Raw genomic sequence first — 17,062 nt, forward strand, 5'->3', positions numbered from 1 at the left:
AATTTAGAAAATAAATTAGAGGGTTAAACTGCTAGTACTGTCATTCTATTATGTGTACTCTGATCACTGAAGTTTTCTACGTAATGCGGACCAATATTGATAGTTCATATTCAACGCTCGTATTCGTACTGTAATTACAGTATTATACTATAATTTCGACATAAATATCTGCGTACTGCTTTTTACCCTCAAATGTAGTGTATTTTGAATTTCACTGTATTTTTCCAATGAAATGTACTGTATTTTTCACACTGAAAATTAAATACAGAATTTAAAGTCTAACGCATTGCATTTCTATTTGCGGCAATACAAAACGTCAGTAATACAACACGTAGCGAATGTAAATACATACAGACAACAAATTGTAATGTAATGTGAATGTAACCTGCATACAACTATTTTTTCATTATTCATTCTTGCTCAGAGCGCGACTACAATTAAATCATCATAAAAAATATCCACTTTTCAAAAAATGTTTGATGAATAATTCATTACTTTTTTAGAATTTTTCGAACTTAATAATACCTAAAAACGGGAAATACAAAAAAAAACTAATGATTATGAAAATAACTCATCTGATAAATATTTGCTTTTAACGATTTGTTTAGTCTTGTTAAGGCCTAGAGCCGCCTTGAGTTAGTTTTAAATTTGATCAGTATCTAATGAGGAAAACAGATTGAAAAGTGATATGCGAACTATGTAATGAAAATCGCGAAAAAAGCTATCGCAGAGGCAAAACTCGAATCCGTAGCTACCTCCTATCCGGGGAAATCGTTTTTACAATTAAACTATCCTGCATGTGAATCAGAAACAGGCTAATTGAGGGCTGAAACAGTTGGCTTCGTGAGTTTCACATGCAGAATAGTTTGAGGATTGGTTCCTCCAAAAACAATTTTTTTTTAATTCCACTTTTTATTTAAACAATATTTCAAAATAATACTATTTACAGATGAAAGTATATACATTAAACTCCATAAAAAATTTAATTCTTTTTATTTTTTTCAATATGGCGGCTCTTTCTAGGAAACCAATCGTCCGAAAGCAAAAAGCAAACCAGTTTCATATTCTGTTTTGGAATGCTCTTTTCTCGTTAGATACTAATCAAATTTATTGCCTTTTGTTGTTTGTTCACTATTTTTAGCAAAAATGCATACTGCAAGATGTACTTTTTTTTCAAAATTGATGAACTGTATTCTCTTGATTTTATGTGCTGTTTTTCGCAAAAAAAATATACGAGCCTTAGTCATATTGGATCTGCTCCGGGATTTTAAATCTGAATTCAACAAAAAATTATGTCTGTGGGAAAATTGGGGTAAAACGATGCAGCACGATTCATGCGATCATGGAAACTATTTGTTAACTGTTTTTGAGGTTATATACAGAACGTAGAACTGTCTTGTTTAACCGTAATTGGTCCAAACACCAATCAGTATAACTTTTCTTTCTGTAAATTTATGAAGGAAGATGGGGTAAAACAGAACACAGTTATTTGCGATCGTTCTTAGTAAAAACAATCCATTTATCAAACTTTTTGAACATGTCAGCAGTACCTTCCGATTAGTCGAATTAATTTTTTCAGAGTTTCACAGTTAGTCTTCGAAGTAAAGTCAGAAAAAAGGGGAAAAACGGACAAGATTTCTAACTATAGTCAATCGATTCTACGGAATTTTTTGCATGACAATTAATTTCGAAAATGTTTAGTTTTTTATAAAATTATTAAGTCGCATTTTTGATCGTGTTTTCTCCACTGTGCAATGCACAAACCGAACAAAAACATCTTTTTCTGCATGAACAAGGTAAGTGATATTCGCTTCTTGTTTGACAAAAGTAATTGAAAGGGCTTAAATCATAACAGTAAACGAAAAAGTAAAGTTTTCTCTTTCGTGTGACGTTAAAATAAATACTCTATTTGTAGTCATTTGCCTGCAGTTTCTTTCGAACATAAATGCTGACAGGTGGCCTATTGGCACTTTGCAAAAAACGCATCAAAAATGATGGAAGCGCTTTATTTAGAATCACCGTCGCCCGAAGATACTGATAAAATAGTATGGATTGAAAATTCTCGGAGCCCACTTTCAAATAACGTATGTATCTAACCTAAAATTGATCATATAATTATGTGGTTTTCATTACAGTCCACAACTTTCTCCGAGTATATACAGCATACTAGACAGGATATGAACAGCATACTGGAGTATCAATTGTCAAATACTACGGAAAAAATCAAACTCTTACATATGGACTGAGAAATGACATGGTAAAAATCATTCTTATGGATGCCTTTACTACTGAGACAAATTGCGATGAAGGGGGAAAGCGTAACATCTTATATGGACTACCCCTAATTCATCTAGTTAGCAATTAATTTGAACTTGAGCGACTAGTTAGCAATTAATTTAAGAACTGAAACTTAGATCTGTGGAAACGTTGGAAAGAGCATTTGAAGTTATCTCTACGCTTGAGAAAAACCCGATCAACACACACACAAATAAATTTATTCTTCGAATAGTATTAGTCATTTAAACCAATTGAATAGCAAAACCTCATTGTATGTCCAGTGTACCAGAATCACAAGCCTCACATATAGTGTCAGAAAAATTTCATTAGGACAGATCTAAAACCAATATACGGTGACAAAAGTTTTCTTTAGCACACTATTACTACACTAAACAGGTCTAATACGCACTTTCGCATATCTCAAATTGTGGTCTTCACACCAACAAATGGACGATGCTTAGTACAGCTAAACTAAACAAACTTTCACTGTAGGTATATTTCCGATGACCACAACAATCTTCATGGAATCATCATTTAGTCACCAAACCGTTCCCGTTGAGTTCGGCTCCAGCTAAATTTCCGCACCAGCCGAATGCAAATCGACTTCCCCTAGCATAGAAAAAAAGGGGAAATCAAACGCGGTGGCCAAGTCGCCAAGCGGAGCGAGTCCATTCAGTTCTGTTTTCATTTCCGACCTGATCAACAGCAATGTCCGAACTAAGCAAGTGCTTCTACGAGGTAACCGCCGGCAAGACCTGCCGTGACCTTTGCCATCCGGAGTACGCTACGTGTTGGATTTCGTTCTTCGAAAGTGCTCGTCGTTTGCTACCGGGAAGCTTTAAGCTGTACATCACCTATCTTTTGGTAAACGGGGCCAGTCTGATTTTGGGTGTTTTTGAGCTAGACTTTCGAAAACAGAATATTTTCAGGTTCCTCCACTGCTGAAAGGCGGTGGCTATACGTGGAAATATTGGCAGGAACAGATTGCTAGTTACGTGGGGGTTTCTTTCAAAACGTACCTGATTGCAGTAATTGGCCTAACCTTTCAATGTGTGTTCTAGTAAGTTCACAATAACTGCCACTTCCCTCGATTCCTGAATGCATTATTTTACAACCCCTTTTCAGCAAGATGTTTGGTAAGCTGAACTACTATTGGGTTATGGGATTTCCTGGCTTCTTCAGCACGGCACTTACAAAACTGTCCAGTGTGCATCTACGATTACAAGGGATTACCTATTTCAATATGGTAAGATGCTTCGATTTTCATACTGTAGCTTGCACTAATGAAAACTTTTCCAGATGTCGGAAGTAATGCTGAAGAAAAGTCAAATAGGACTGGTGAAAGTACTTCGCGAATCGAAGCTCTGCGGTACGTTATTGTTCATGCTATTCAACACCTGGATCATGGAGATTTTGCAACAGGGTACCGTTAATCAATTTTGGGTTTTAAATCCTGTCAAGGTGCGTCAACCAGATCGGAACTCGATCGACGATAGTCGAGTACTGGGTACACTTTATCCTAGTGGATATAAAGCATGCTCCCACGATAAGTCCTGCGACTCGTACATTGCGCACGTGAGTAGAAACACATCTATCTATCCCGCCAGAATGATTAATTTGTTGTTCATCCCAGAAGGATCTAGATTCGTTAAATTCCTATGGACTAAACATATTTCTTAAATGTTATGTAGTTTAAAGAAACAATGGGATGTATGGGAAATGAGCTGACGCCCGAATTTTATAGAGCTATAGTTCCTAAAAATTTGACACTTCAAAATGGTTTCTACGTGTAATGTGGTGCCATTCGGAATATTTTCAATCTTGAATCTTCCTTATTGGTAGTGCCAGTAGTATCGAGACGTCAATAGTTTCTAAGATTTTCGACCACATGAACATATTGCCTACCAAATCAAATACTTCTTTGGACCTACTGCTCGGCAACGGCGATCCGTCGCATTGCGGTATGAAAAGCCAGACCCGGAAGCTGCTTAAAGTCTTCGAGCACATTAAGGTACAAAAAAAATTGGTGTAAGAAGATTTACACTTTTTCTAGTGAAATTTGGCTTGTCATCGCAGTTGGCCACTTTTTTTACTTTGTACGCATTCAGTTCATTCTTCTTACGTATGATGTTGAATTCACAACTCGTTCACTTGACGGGGCCATACTTTTCGGTTAGTTCCACTTCCAAACTCCCGATACACAGTCAAGTGCTGATCAAATGATTTGCTAACACAAAACACGGTAGGGGAGGCTGAGGCGAAAATTCTGCTCGCAATAATTCGAACACTAAAAGTCACATCCCATCGGGTACGTATAAAAAAATAGTCCAAAAATCCCCAAATTTCGAGCATAACCGATGATCGCCTAAGACAAGACCTGACAACTGGCTTCTTATTCTTAATATCGAATCATCCTTCTTGTCATCTTCGCCCAGTGGAATTAGGTTTTTTACCATCACTGCTAACCTCAATCAAATGAACACATTTCGACAGTTCAGCAGTACTGTTTGTAAACATAGATGTTTTTGTTTGTGTGTTGACAAATTGAATGAGACCATTTACGATCCCTACATAGAGTTTTAAAACATTTGTTCACAATTGGATACGGCTTGTTTTTGAGATTTATTATATAAAAGTGACTAGTTGCAAAGTGTAAAGAAGATTATTTAAGATGTGTTCTTTGATTTTTGTTCAAGCTTGTTTGTAAACAGTACCGCTGATCTGTCAAGGATAAATTCTTGTTCATTTGTGACGTCACGATAAAAAATCTACTAAATACTAACTGCCTGTTTACATTAGCAACATCAAAATCAGCCAATCAGAAACTGGTCCATTCTGACAAAAAATTGGGGCAAAAGCTGACCAAATAAAATCGTCAGAGACAAAACTAGCCTAAGATAAAAATTTAAAAAAATTCAAGCTATCTTGGTTTAATGGAATGATGGAGACGCATGTTTAAAATAGTCAGAGCGAGATTTGTTTCACAAGGTCAGTAGCAGGATAAACTTACACCGGCGCGTGCAAGGTATCAAACACGTTGTTTAGCGCAAATTAGGCAGATTGTCTTATGGAACATGTTCCTACTTGTACACGCAGAAAAAAATATTGTAAAAATGTATAAGTTCCGGGGAAATAAAACGAATTGTTTTGTTGATATAGTGACAATTACAATTCTGGTTTGATTCAACTAATGTTTTTTTCTGAAACAGTCGACATTTGTTAGGAACAGCCATATTGTAGTATGAAAAAAAGCGTATTTTATTTGAATCTGCGAATTATCCATTTAATACAACCAGAGTATTAGTACCAGAGTAGCTTAAAGAGGTTGCGGAGAGGAGAAGGTTGAAAGAGGTAATAGTTTAAGTCAAATATTAATATTCAAATAACTAACAAAACGACAAATTTTAACTCAAAGTTACACTCATTCACGAAATTGTCTTCAGCCTCAATTAAGTTTGGTGCGTATTTCGAGGTAACTAGTATAACGAGTTCTACTTCCTAGGTAATTACTAATAAGAACAGATAATTTATCAAACCATAAATCGATTGTTTTTTTTTAAAGAGCGAATCTTACAAAAGTAAACAAATGAAAAAAAAACAAATCAATTTTAATTATGCTATTTTGTTTGTTATGCTATTTTGTTTGTTTCAATTTTGTGGTTTCAATTTCGGCTCCAAATCGGTCAAAAGGAAGCAGTTTTGAAATACTTTTTAGGGTTTCCCATAAAAAAAAACAAGAATGACTTTGTATATAAACATTTACGAATAACAATGTTTTATTTTAAGTGCAAGGAACTCAAGTTTTGAGTTAAACTCACTCAAATTTAGAACAAAATATTTTTTTTATATTGTGAGTAGAAAATATTAAACTTTTGACAGCTTCATCCCTTAACTTAAAAATGAATAGATACGTGGTAATTCAAGTTTAGAGTAACTGCACTTTTGGCATTAAAAATGCCTTACTCTTCACTATACGGGGCCGGGTGTCAATTAAAAGTTTCAAAAATAGCCGCGTAACCTTTTTGTGTCATAATTTTGAACGTTAATAACTCGGTCATTTGTTGATGGATTGTTATAATTTAACAACCAATCGATTCGGAAACTTTTAACTTAAACATGTATGACGACGTCGTTTCAGTATTTCAATAGCATACTATTGAAAAAATGGTTGGAATCGACCTATGTTTTCATCCACCAATCCCTGCTTTACAAAATGACGTCAACTTCTTGTTCGGCATAGGAGGCTTTGCGTCATGCATAAAAAACACCGCATCGTTCTGCGTAGTATGAAGAGAAATCTATAAATATAGGCTGCACAATATTTCTTTGCCTAGTTGAAGTTTGACTGTGAATGAAACAAGTAGCTCGTCCAGTGAGCTGATGATTTAATTGTATATGCGTTCACTTGCTGGATTGTCGCTTTTGTATTATGCGTTGGTGAAACTTCCTGCTGTCTGCACAACACCGCTTCGTGTTCGCTTGAATATCTTATATATCATCTAGCTATTGAAGAACCGAATCAGCGTGGTTATCGGTTCTTTTGAAACATCCTATGTATTTAGCAAATTGTTGGTCGATTTTGCCATTAAAAATGCCTTACACTTCGCTTCCCGAGGCTGGGTGTCAAATTAAAACATGCAAAACTAATCGCGTAACATTTTTCTGCCATAATTTTGAACGCTCATACCTCAGTCATTTGTTGATGGATTAATATAATTCAACAACCAATCGATTCGGAAACATTCAACCTAAACTTATGAGAAAACGTCATTTGAATATTTCAATTGCTTTCCATTGAAAAATTCATTTGAATTGAGTATTTTATTTTGGTTCTCTGGTAACTATCAGGCTAATTTAGTATTATCGGCAATAGATCTAATTCGGATCTAATTTGCAGTGCTTGTTCCTCGATGATTTGTTAATGGATTTTCCTCATTTAAATGATTCCAAAGCTTCAATATTGTAAGCTTAAAAATGTTTTAATTTGTCAACGGATCGGTTTGCATACTTAAATCTCCATTCCCATACGAACAAAACGGTGGCGCGAAAATGGATTCAGTATAAATTGTGTTATTATGATAATCATAGAAACTTCTTCTTCATTATATGTGACTGAACAAGTTGTTGTCCCACCAGGTATTAAACGCTTCAAAAGATTCAAAATTAAATTCTGAAACTTCTAAAAGCGGCCTCCTCGGTTTGGTAGTATAAATGAGTTCCACAGGCTCACATATACAGTACAATTAGATGCAATATCATAGAGTATCAAAGATAAACTAAAGGTAAGTTTACCTGCGATTTTACGTTTGAATAGCAATCCTCGTAGACTTTGGTTAACCACCAGTTTCAGTTCAATTATTATTTGCTTCAAAACAATAAGCGTCTGATGGCAACACGCGTTGTAACTATGACAATGTTCATTCATGTGTTAATAACATCAAGTTACAATATGAACAAAATTTCGGAATTTTGTTCCGTATCCATTCCATATATTCCTAATATGCCAAAGCGAAAATCAATGTAAGTAACTAAATATTTTATGCGGACTGTTTCACATTTTTCTTCCTCGTATTGTTGCCATATTATTTACTGACACTTTCCGAAGATTATCGACGATTTTGAAGAAGGATTAATAAAATTACACTATTACTGAGCTTACTGGTACAACATTTTTCGTTAAAATAAATAAAATCTTCACTTGGATCGATTAACTGTTTATAAAATTAATAAGTTTGTACGTTTCTCGAAGATTATTGTCATAAAATAAAACAGTTTCATTTGTTCAGGATTAAATCTTTAGGTTGTTTGTATCTAAAATTGAGCTTTCAAGTAACTTTGAATTCTAGTTAAAGGACGTTATTCAAAATCTTAACAATGTAAAAAATTGTGGAAAGGGATCAAAATTGAATATAATTAATTATCAAGAAAGAATCTAATTGTCAATTTTATCATTCGCCAATAATCTAAGCGCTTAAACTAGAGCAAGTTTGTAATTAGTCAATTGAAAAAGTTTTTAGTTTAGTGTATCATCATCTCTTTATTTTTGTATATATTATGAAGACCCTAGAAACGTTCCATTTTTAATGTTTTGTGCTCGGTCGTGTCTTGAATACAACCCTCTAAATTTTTTTATGAATTTGAGTGGTGTGTCACTCAATTCTGAGTTATGTTCAATGAGGGTGTACATAACTTCTGTATCAGAAAATGGGGTTTATTTTAGTGAGCGAAACAATTTGTCATTCCTAAATCAGCCAAAATCGTAAGTCGGTATTCATCTGTATCAATTGTGAATAATCCGTATTTTAGGACAGGCCCGTACCCAGGATTTCGTTTCGGGAGGGACCTAAAGATAAAAAATAATGTTACTGAAGATTGCTTATGTACCAAGGGAAGAGTCGCTTAACACAACATATAGGGTAACAGAGGTATTTTGGCCACTTCATATATTTTGGCCCACCTAACAAACTTTATCGATTTTAATTGATGTGAAGTAACTCATGTTACATAAATTTGAAGGTAAACACATTAAATTACCTATTGCGGAAGGGTTTTTCAAAGATATTTCAACATTTGGTGGATATTTATTCAAAGTGGGCCAAAATAAAATCAATCCTAAAGTGGGCCAAAATACCTCTGTTACCCTAGTGTGCCTCTAAAAAAACACGTGTGATACTGTGAGTCTAAGTGTGCCACGCTGTGCCCCATGAAACAGCTACTTGGCAAAACTGATCCTTTTGTGTACCGCAACTGTGCAACTGTATGGAAACGAGAGTGCCAATATTGATAAAGGCACAAACGAATTGTGTTAATGTGTGATTGGTACATTGTTCTAAGCGTGCTCCCCTTGTTATGTACCTAATTTCCGGTGTGCCTTTTACGGGTGTTTTAACAGACACTTTAAACTTTTACACTAAATTGTTATTGTATTACATTTCTTTACGTTTAGTGTCTTGTTATTTCTGTAACACATGTCTGAGATTTTCTAAATAATTATATGTATGTTTTTGATTTCGGGAGGGGCCCGGGCCTCGGGCCCCCCTCTGGGATCGTGAATGTTTTATGAAAACCTATCGATATTACTGTATACAGTTGAAAAATCGGTATAAATACCGAGAAATCGGTATACCTGGCAGCGTTGCAGGAGGCACAGAAGTAAACAAATCGAAAAAAAGGCCGAAACTCTTTTTATGTTGATTTATTCAGTTCACATAGAAGGAAAGCGAACTAGCAAAACCTTTTAAAGATGAACCAGCCATTCATCGACTTATCAAAAATCGATCTGAGAATATACGATAATTTCTAAATAGGGATTGAAACTAAATTCGAAACATTCATCGCCCTGCTTTGAAAAAACAACTGAAATAACAGATATACCATTTTGCACAGAAAATAAAAACTACTTATTATCTGACTTTTTTTTACTTAATTTTGAGTTCTTTTGATTTTTTTCTTTTATTCGCTGTTCTATTCTATTGTTGTCAAAATACAAAGAACAAAACCACCCAACAGCGATAGTTTCGTTCAATAAGCTAAAATAAGTAAACCGTATCAACCTGAAGTTAAGTCAATACAACTCAACTATACAGTAAATATAACTTACCATTGAGTAGATATAACTCATCTTCAAGTGTTTTTGGACGTGCCTTACGGAATCTACTTAGAGACACTTTACCTAAAGTTAGCTTATTGAACGGAACCTCCGAATTGGGTGGAATGTACTTAAAATTAGGTTTTTTTTTTAAAATAACTATTTATTGGAATATGAGTTAAAATTAAATTATTAAGATTTAAATTGGGTGTTCAGCCACAAATGGTGACTTTTCAGCCCTATTATATATATGATTTGGTTATTACCATGAGGACATTATTTGCTTCCGCAATTCTGAGATTTTTGTGTAGGGAAAATTCTAAACCTACTTGTATTGTGTAATGAGGAAAAGGAACTTATATACTAACTTACTAACTAATACAGAGAGCGAATCGATTCAATTGAAGATTGCATCGATTTTTGTCGGAATTTGCTTATAATATTATGTGACATTACATCTAATGGTTCTATATTTGTGAGTCTGTGTAACTCATTTGTACTAAACCAGGGAGGACGCTTCAAAATCATTTTCAGAATTTTATTCTGAATCCTTTGAAGCGTTTTCTTCCTGGTGGAACAACAACTCGACCAAATTGGTACTGCATAAAGCATGGTTGGTCTGAAAATTTGTTTATAAATTAACAACTTGTTTTTTAGACAGAGCTTAGAATTTCTGTTTATAAGAGGATATAAACATTTAATATATTTATTACACTTTGCCTGGATTCCTTCAATGTGATCCTTGAAAGTGAGTTTTTTGTCATACGTTAAACCTAAGTATTTAGCTTGATCAGACCATGTCAATTCCAAGCCATTCAATTTGAGAATGTGATTATTGTTTGGTTTAAGAAAAGAAGCTCTTGGCTTATGAGGAAAGATAATTAATTGCGTTTTTGCTGCATTTGGTTTAATTTTCCATTTTGACAGATAATCACTGAAAATATTTAAACTTCTTTGGAGGCGACTGCAGATCACTCTTAGATTTCTACCTGTGGCTAACAGACTTGTGTCGTCACAGAATAACGATTTCTGACAACCAACGGGTAGATTTGGAAGATCAGAAGTGAAAATATTATACAAGATTGGAGCTACGCTCGAACCCTGCGGAACACCGGCTCGAACGGGTAGCAATTCAGATTTACAATTCTGATTGCTAACCTGAAGAGTACGATCAATTAAATAATTTTGAATCATTTTGATGAAATAAATAGGAAACTGGAAATCAGACATTTTTGCTATTAAACCTTTGTGCCAAACACTGTCGAATGCTTTTTCTATGTCTAGAAGAGCAACTCCAGTGGATAACCCAGAAGATTTATTTGCTTTTATCATGTTCGTTACTCTAACAAGTTGATGAGTAGTTGAATGTTCATGACGAAATCCAAACTGTTCTGGTAAAAAAATTGAATTCTCATTTATATGAGACATCATTCTCAACAAGATAATTTTTTCAAAAAGCTTACTGATAGAAGAAAGTAAGCTAATTGGTCGATAACTTGATGTTTCTGCTGGATTTTTATCAGGTTTCAGGATAGGAATTACTTTGGCGTTTTTCCATCTTTTTGGGAAGTAAGCTAATGAAAAACACTTGTTGAAAATTTTAACCAGGAGTCTCAAGGCAACATCGGGAAGATTTTTAATAAGAATATTAAAAATTCCATCATTACCAGGAGCCTTCATGTTTTTGAGTTTCCTAATAATTGATTTAATTTCGTCAAAATTCGTCTCAATAATGTCATCGTGTGATAACACTTGGGTTGAAATATGCTCATATTTCAGTGAGACTTCATTTTCAATAGGACTCACAACGTTCAAATTAAAATTGTGTACACTCTCAAACTGCTGAGCAAGTTTTTGAGCTTTTTCGCCATTTGTAAGAAGTATTTGATTTCCTTCCTTGAGAGCAGGAATTTGTTTCTGAGGTTTCTTAAGAACCTTAGAAAGTTTCCAGAAAGGTTTAGAATATGGTTTAATTTGTTCAACTTCATTAGCGAAATTTTCATTTCGCAAAAGAGTAAATCTATGTTTAATTTCTTTTTGTAAATCCTTAACTATGTTTTTCATAGCAGGATCACGAGAACGTTGATATTGTCGTCGACGAACATTCTTCAACCGAATGAGCAGTTGAAGATTGTCATCGATGATAGGAGAATTTAATTTAGTTTGAGCTTTGGGAACTGAAAGATTTCTAGCTTCGATAATATAATGATTCAAATTGTCAATTGCTGTGTCGATGTCCGCAGAATTTTCTAAAATAGTTTCATGATCCACATGATTTTCAATGTGAGATCTGTAATCCAACCAATTAGCTCTATGATAGTTAAAAATAGAACTAATTGGATTAATTATAGCTTCGTTGGAAAGTCTGAATGTTACAGGAAGATGATCTGAGTCGAAATCAGCATGTGTAATCGGTTCACTACAAATGTGACTTTGATCTGTTAGAACCAGATCAATTGTAGACGGATTTTTCATGGAAGAGAAACAAGTAGGATTACTGGGATGAAGAACTGTGAAGTAACCAGCTGAGAGTTGATTATGAAGTATTTTACCATTACTGTTATTTTGCCTACAATTCCACTGGACATGCTTAGCATTTAAGTCCCCTATTACGAAAAATTTCGGTCGATATCTTGTGAGTTTTTGCAAATCGCCTTTAAAGAAATTTAATTGTTCGCCGGTGCATTGGAATGGCAAATATGCTCCAGCGATGAAATAAATTCCATGAATGGTTTCAACTTCGATTCCCAAGCTTTCAATAACTTTAGTATTGAAAGAAGGTAAAATTCGATGTTTAATTTGCCGTTGGACAAAAATGGCAACTCCACCACCCATTCCAGTAAACCTGTCAAATCGATGAACCACATAATGTGGATTACTTTTCAATTTGACATTTGGTTTAAGAAAAGTCTCCGTCACAATGGCAATATGGATCTTGTGAACTTCGAGAAAATTATAAAATTCATCTTCACTCGATTTCAAAGATCGAGCATTCCAATTTAAAATATTCAAATGATTATTTAACATCACTGTTAAATTTTAAATTCATTATAATATTATTTGCAAATTTCCATCCGATTTGAAATGCTTCAAAAAGTGATGAAGTCGAATTCATTTGGATGATCATTTGAAAAAGTTGATCTTGTAGGTAGATCATTTTATTTTCAGTTATATCGCCTAAATCGACTTCATGGCGAATGGCATTGAAGGAATATTTGTAGGTGAAGACCATTAGAAGAAGATGATTTGGCCGGTCTACCTATTAATAAATTGTTTTCGTTAGAAGATGGACTGCAAGGCGGTCCTTTGTTTTGATTATTTACATTAGAAGAAATAGGTGGTAGATTTCTACCTGTTATACAAGCATAACTGACATTACAAGAAGATGATGACGAGGTCGATCTACCTGTCAATAAATTGTTTTCGTTAGGAGACGAATTGGCAGGCGTACCTGTTTTTTGTTTTAAATTCGAAGAAATAGGTGCCTTAGAAGAATTAGGCGTGACATTTGTAACGGTTTTTTTAAATTTTCAGGTATGTTCTGTAAATTTAAGGTCGTTGATTTGACTTGTTGTCTAAGCGAACGAGCGTTTAAAATTTTTTCCCTGACAGGACATTTCAAATAATTGGATTTATGATTTCCATTGCAATTTGAACATGAAAATTTATCAGTGGTTTCATTCATTGGACAAACGTCTTTCGAGTGCGATTTACCACAATTCAAACACCGTATATCCATATGACAATTTTTGGTTCCATGACCGAAGCCTTGGCAACGACGACATTGCGTTAAGTTTGCAATACGATTATGCCGTTTATAATGTTCCCAATGAATTTTAATGTGGGAAATGAAACGTACTTTTTCTAAAGTTTTCAAATTGTTTACATCACTTCGATTGAAGTGTATTAGGTAAAGTTCATGGGAAATTCCAGAGCGTGGTTTAGAAGTACCATTCGCTCTTTTTTTCATTAGTATTACTTGGGAAGGGGCAAAACCAAGCAATTCTTTGATTTCATTTTTAATTTCATCAATACTTTGATCATTTGATAAGCCTTTCAAGACAGCCTTGAAGGGTCTGTCTGATTTTATATCATATGAATAAAATTTATGAAGTTTCTCGGACAAATATCGAATAAGTCGTTCGTAATCTTCCAATCCATCAACCAAGACTCGACATTCTCCTCTTCGTCCGATTTGAAATGAGACTTTTACTTCCGGGAGGAAAGTAGAAAGCTCAGTACGGAATGCTTTGAAGTCGGAAATCATCACCGTCACTGGTGGCATAGATTGTTGTTTCTTCCCAGAACGACAAGCGTCCATTTTGGGAATTTTTGAAGAATTTTCTTCTATGTCGCTACAATCGGATTCAGGAAGAATCTCGTAAATATTGTTGTCCGTTGTCTTTTATTTTTACATTCAGATTCTATAAGATCGTGAATGTTATTGGAGAAATGTTGAATAACGGATTGTGATTTATTCCGTATTGAATTATTTTTAGCCTTAGGCTTGTTGCCTTTCCGATTGGACGCAGGCATTTTTGAAATGAATGGAATTTTCAATTTTGAATAATAGTTCTTTGAATAGCTAGCCTTTAAAAAGGCTGATTAATTTCTTAGTCACTCTAATATCACTCTTTGTATCACTTAGTCACTCTAATATCACTCTTTGTATAGCCTTGGCTGACTAATTGTTAGTCTTTAAAAAGACTGTTAGTGATTCAGGTAGCCTTGAAAAAGACTGAAGCTCTGAATCAATGAAACTCTAGGTAGCCAGAAAAATTTTCCAGGAGCCAAGAGCTATATGCGTGCGGTGCGAACGACTGTTCAACACCGACTGTTAAAATTAGGTTGTTTTGTGGTTCTATATGGGAACCGCATTCATATCACGCTCAGATATCCAGCTTCACGGATTAATATGTGTTTCACAGATTTTCAGTATGCGGCAGTTTTTGAAAATGACACAGATTTCTGAAATCGATCACAGACTGACAATAAACTCCTAAAAGTCTTAAAATTGCTAGAGAAATGTCAGAAAAAAATGTATTTCCGGCAGAGCGTGTGTAAGCGAGACTTTTTATATTGCTCACCAAAATGATTTCGATCTGCAATGAGGCACTGGGGTCCACTAGGAGATTGATAGTACCTGTTATCTTTCTCCGGATAGTACCAGCCTAGATGCCGTGTGGAATGTGGCGGAATAATGAGCCAAGAATAGATCCACTAGGTTCCTGCTTCCATGTCGTAAAAGGTGATAATTACAGGAGTTTCTTTTTCCTTTCAGTTCTCAGATGTTTCCAACGTTTCACTTCTGATTGCTCTATTTTACTAAATTATCTCTTCATTCAACTTATCTTTATTTATTTGGTATGTTTCTTCTTCCATGTTATTACTTGTCTTTCATTATTATAAATTGATAGATAAAAATCAATTAATGCGCAAAACCATTAATATTACAAAGTTAATAACAGAGATAACATATATCTATATTGAATAAATAGTAAAAAATACTTGTTTGTTTGATAAATTAATATCTTTTTCTCGGTAGCCGGCTGCCCAGATCAGCCAATATAACCAATTAATAATTCTAATAAATAATTAAAATAATAAAGCAGAAATAATAAAAAAAATCAAGTCGCGCGTGAAATCTGTTGACCTTTGTTTGGTGATTTAAAATGATTTTAAAACAATTCTAAAAATATGTCACTACAATGAATCAACTATTTTGTCTGAACCTTATTCACTCTTTTATTTGGTAGCAGGTAATTCCATTTAGAAAAGATAGGGAAGTTTTTGTTCGTTACGCGATAAAATTTCAAATTTTCCTTCACGAATAAGAACTGTGACTCAAGACTTTCCGGGACATGAGTATAGGATATTGTTGAAACGTTCACTCGGGAAGTCAGTGAGTTTAGTGGTGCATCCGAGCATCTTGAAAACGGAACATACTGAGTCGCGCGCGAATAATACCAATACTGAATTTTTTACTAACAAATATCCTTCTCCCGTGACACTTGTGGAGTGCGCAGTAGTATATACGGCCTCTAGTAACAACCAGTGTTGGACTAACATCCCTTCCCATTCCTTAGACGACCTACGTTCGGGCCTGGCCGGCGCCGGTACTGATCAATGAATTCTGGAATTACCAGAAGATGTACATTGAAGGATGATTTACCAGTCCCAGGTCCGGTTTATTTTTGTTTTAATTCGATCTTCCGCTCTAATTCACATGTGTTTTAATCGACATGTGAATATAAAGCGTATATTACACTTGTGAAAGTGTGTGAGAAGCGTTCCATAAGCTGTAGTTTGAAAATTTGTGTGCTCGGCAAGAGAAACAGTCGAGTAGGTGACAGTAGAGAACTCCTTATTTCCAACGTATAGCAAATTTGAAATTTACACTGGTTTTTCAAAATATTTGTCCAAGGCTGTATATCTCTCAAACTGTGATCAAACTTAATACTACTGAATTTTCATTTTTGCAGGGAGTGCTCAAGTACTCCGCCGCTGGTTTCATTATCGAGGTTGCCGGAGTCGTGATAACCAAATTTCCCCAACTGTACAAAGACCCATCAAAATTTCTAACAGGTTTGCGCAAAGCTGTTACCCTAAAGCTGATGTTAGGTCTAGCAGCCTACAATGGCATCTATCGGCTGGTCAGATGTCTGCTGTGTCGTCACTATGGAATGGATCACCCTATGCACAACAGAATAGCATCGTTTCTTTGTGGAGCATCCTACCTTCTGTATCCTACGTATCAGGTGTTTACCCTGGCGTTTACCAAATTTATAGAGGTAACTGCAAATGTCACTAGATTTCGTATGTAACGTATGTAAATTCCTCTTTCAATAGATGTCTTGGGAGCACCTGTTCAAAACAGTCGACAATCTACCGGAGTGGGCTTGGAAACTGAAACGAATTCCATATCTTCGTATCGTGCACATGATCGCAGTAGGCTACATGTACCACACGTTGGTGTTCCATTCCCATCTATCGCCTCCGTTCAACAGTAAAGCTATTAACTACTGTTCGGATAATCGCGTTGAACGATTGAAACGCCGGCTGGTCGGCTGGATGCTCGATCACGAATGGTCGAAAGCTTAACTTCTTCAATCGGGCATTTGAATACGCATAAATAAAGAACCGAAATAAATGTTGTACTAAAAACTGCACAAACAAAACGAACGACCGGCTTCAGTT

At 35.0% G+C, this 17,062-nt stretch overlaps 1 protein-coding gene across 1 annotated transcript; it reads left to right on the forward strand.

Moving 5' to 3' along the window:
• The first annotated feature begins 2,977 nt into the window (after nt 1-2,977).
• LOC131425819 (uncharacterized) lies at nt 2,978-17,027 on the forward strand. The gene is made up of 6 exons (XM_058588025.1): nt 2,978-3,141; nt 3,207-3,337; nt 3,403-3,523; nt 3,577-3,852; nt 16,348-16,656; nt 16,715-17,027. The coding sequence occupies exons 1-6, from the start codon at nt 2,986-2,988 to the stop codon at nt 16,964-16,966; spliced, it is 1,245 nt and encodes a 414-aa protein (XP_058444008.1). The 5' UTR covers nt 2,978-2,985; the 3' UTR covers nt 16,967-17,027.
• Nucleotides 17,028-17,062: the final 35 nt, after the last annotated feature.

The sequence above is a fragment of the Malaya genurostris genome, chromosome 1 (assembly GCF_030247185.1).
Source record: "Malaya genurostris strain Urasoe2022 chromosome 1, Malgen_1.1, whole genome shotgun sequence".
Taxonomy (NCBI): domain Eukaryota; kingdom Metazoa; phylum Arthropoda; class Insecta; order Diptera; family Culicidae; genus Malaya; species Malaya genurostris.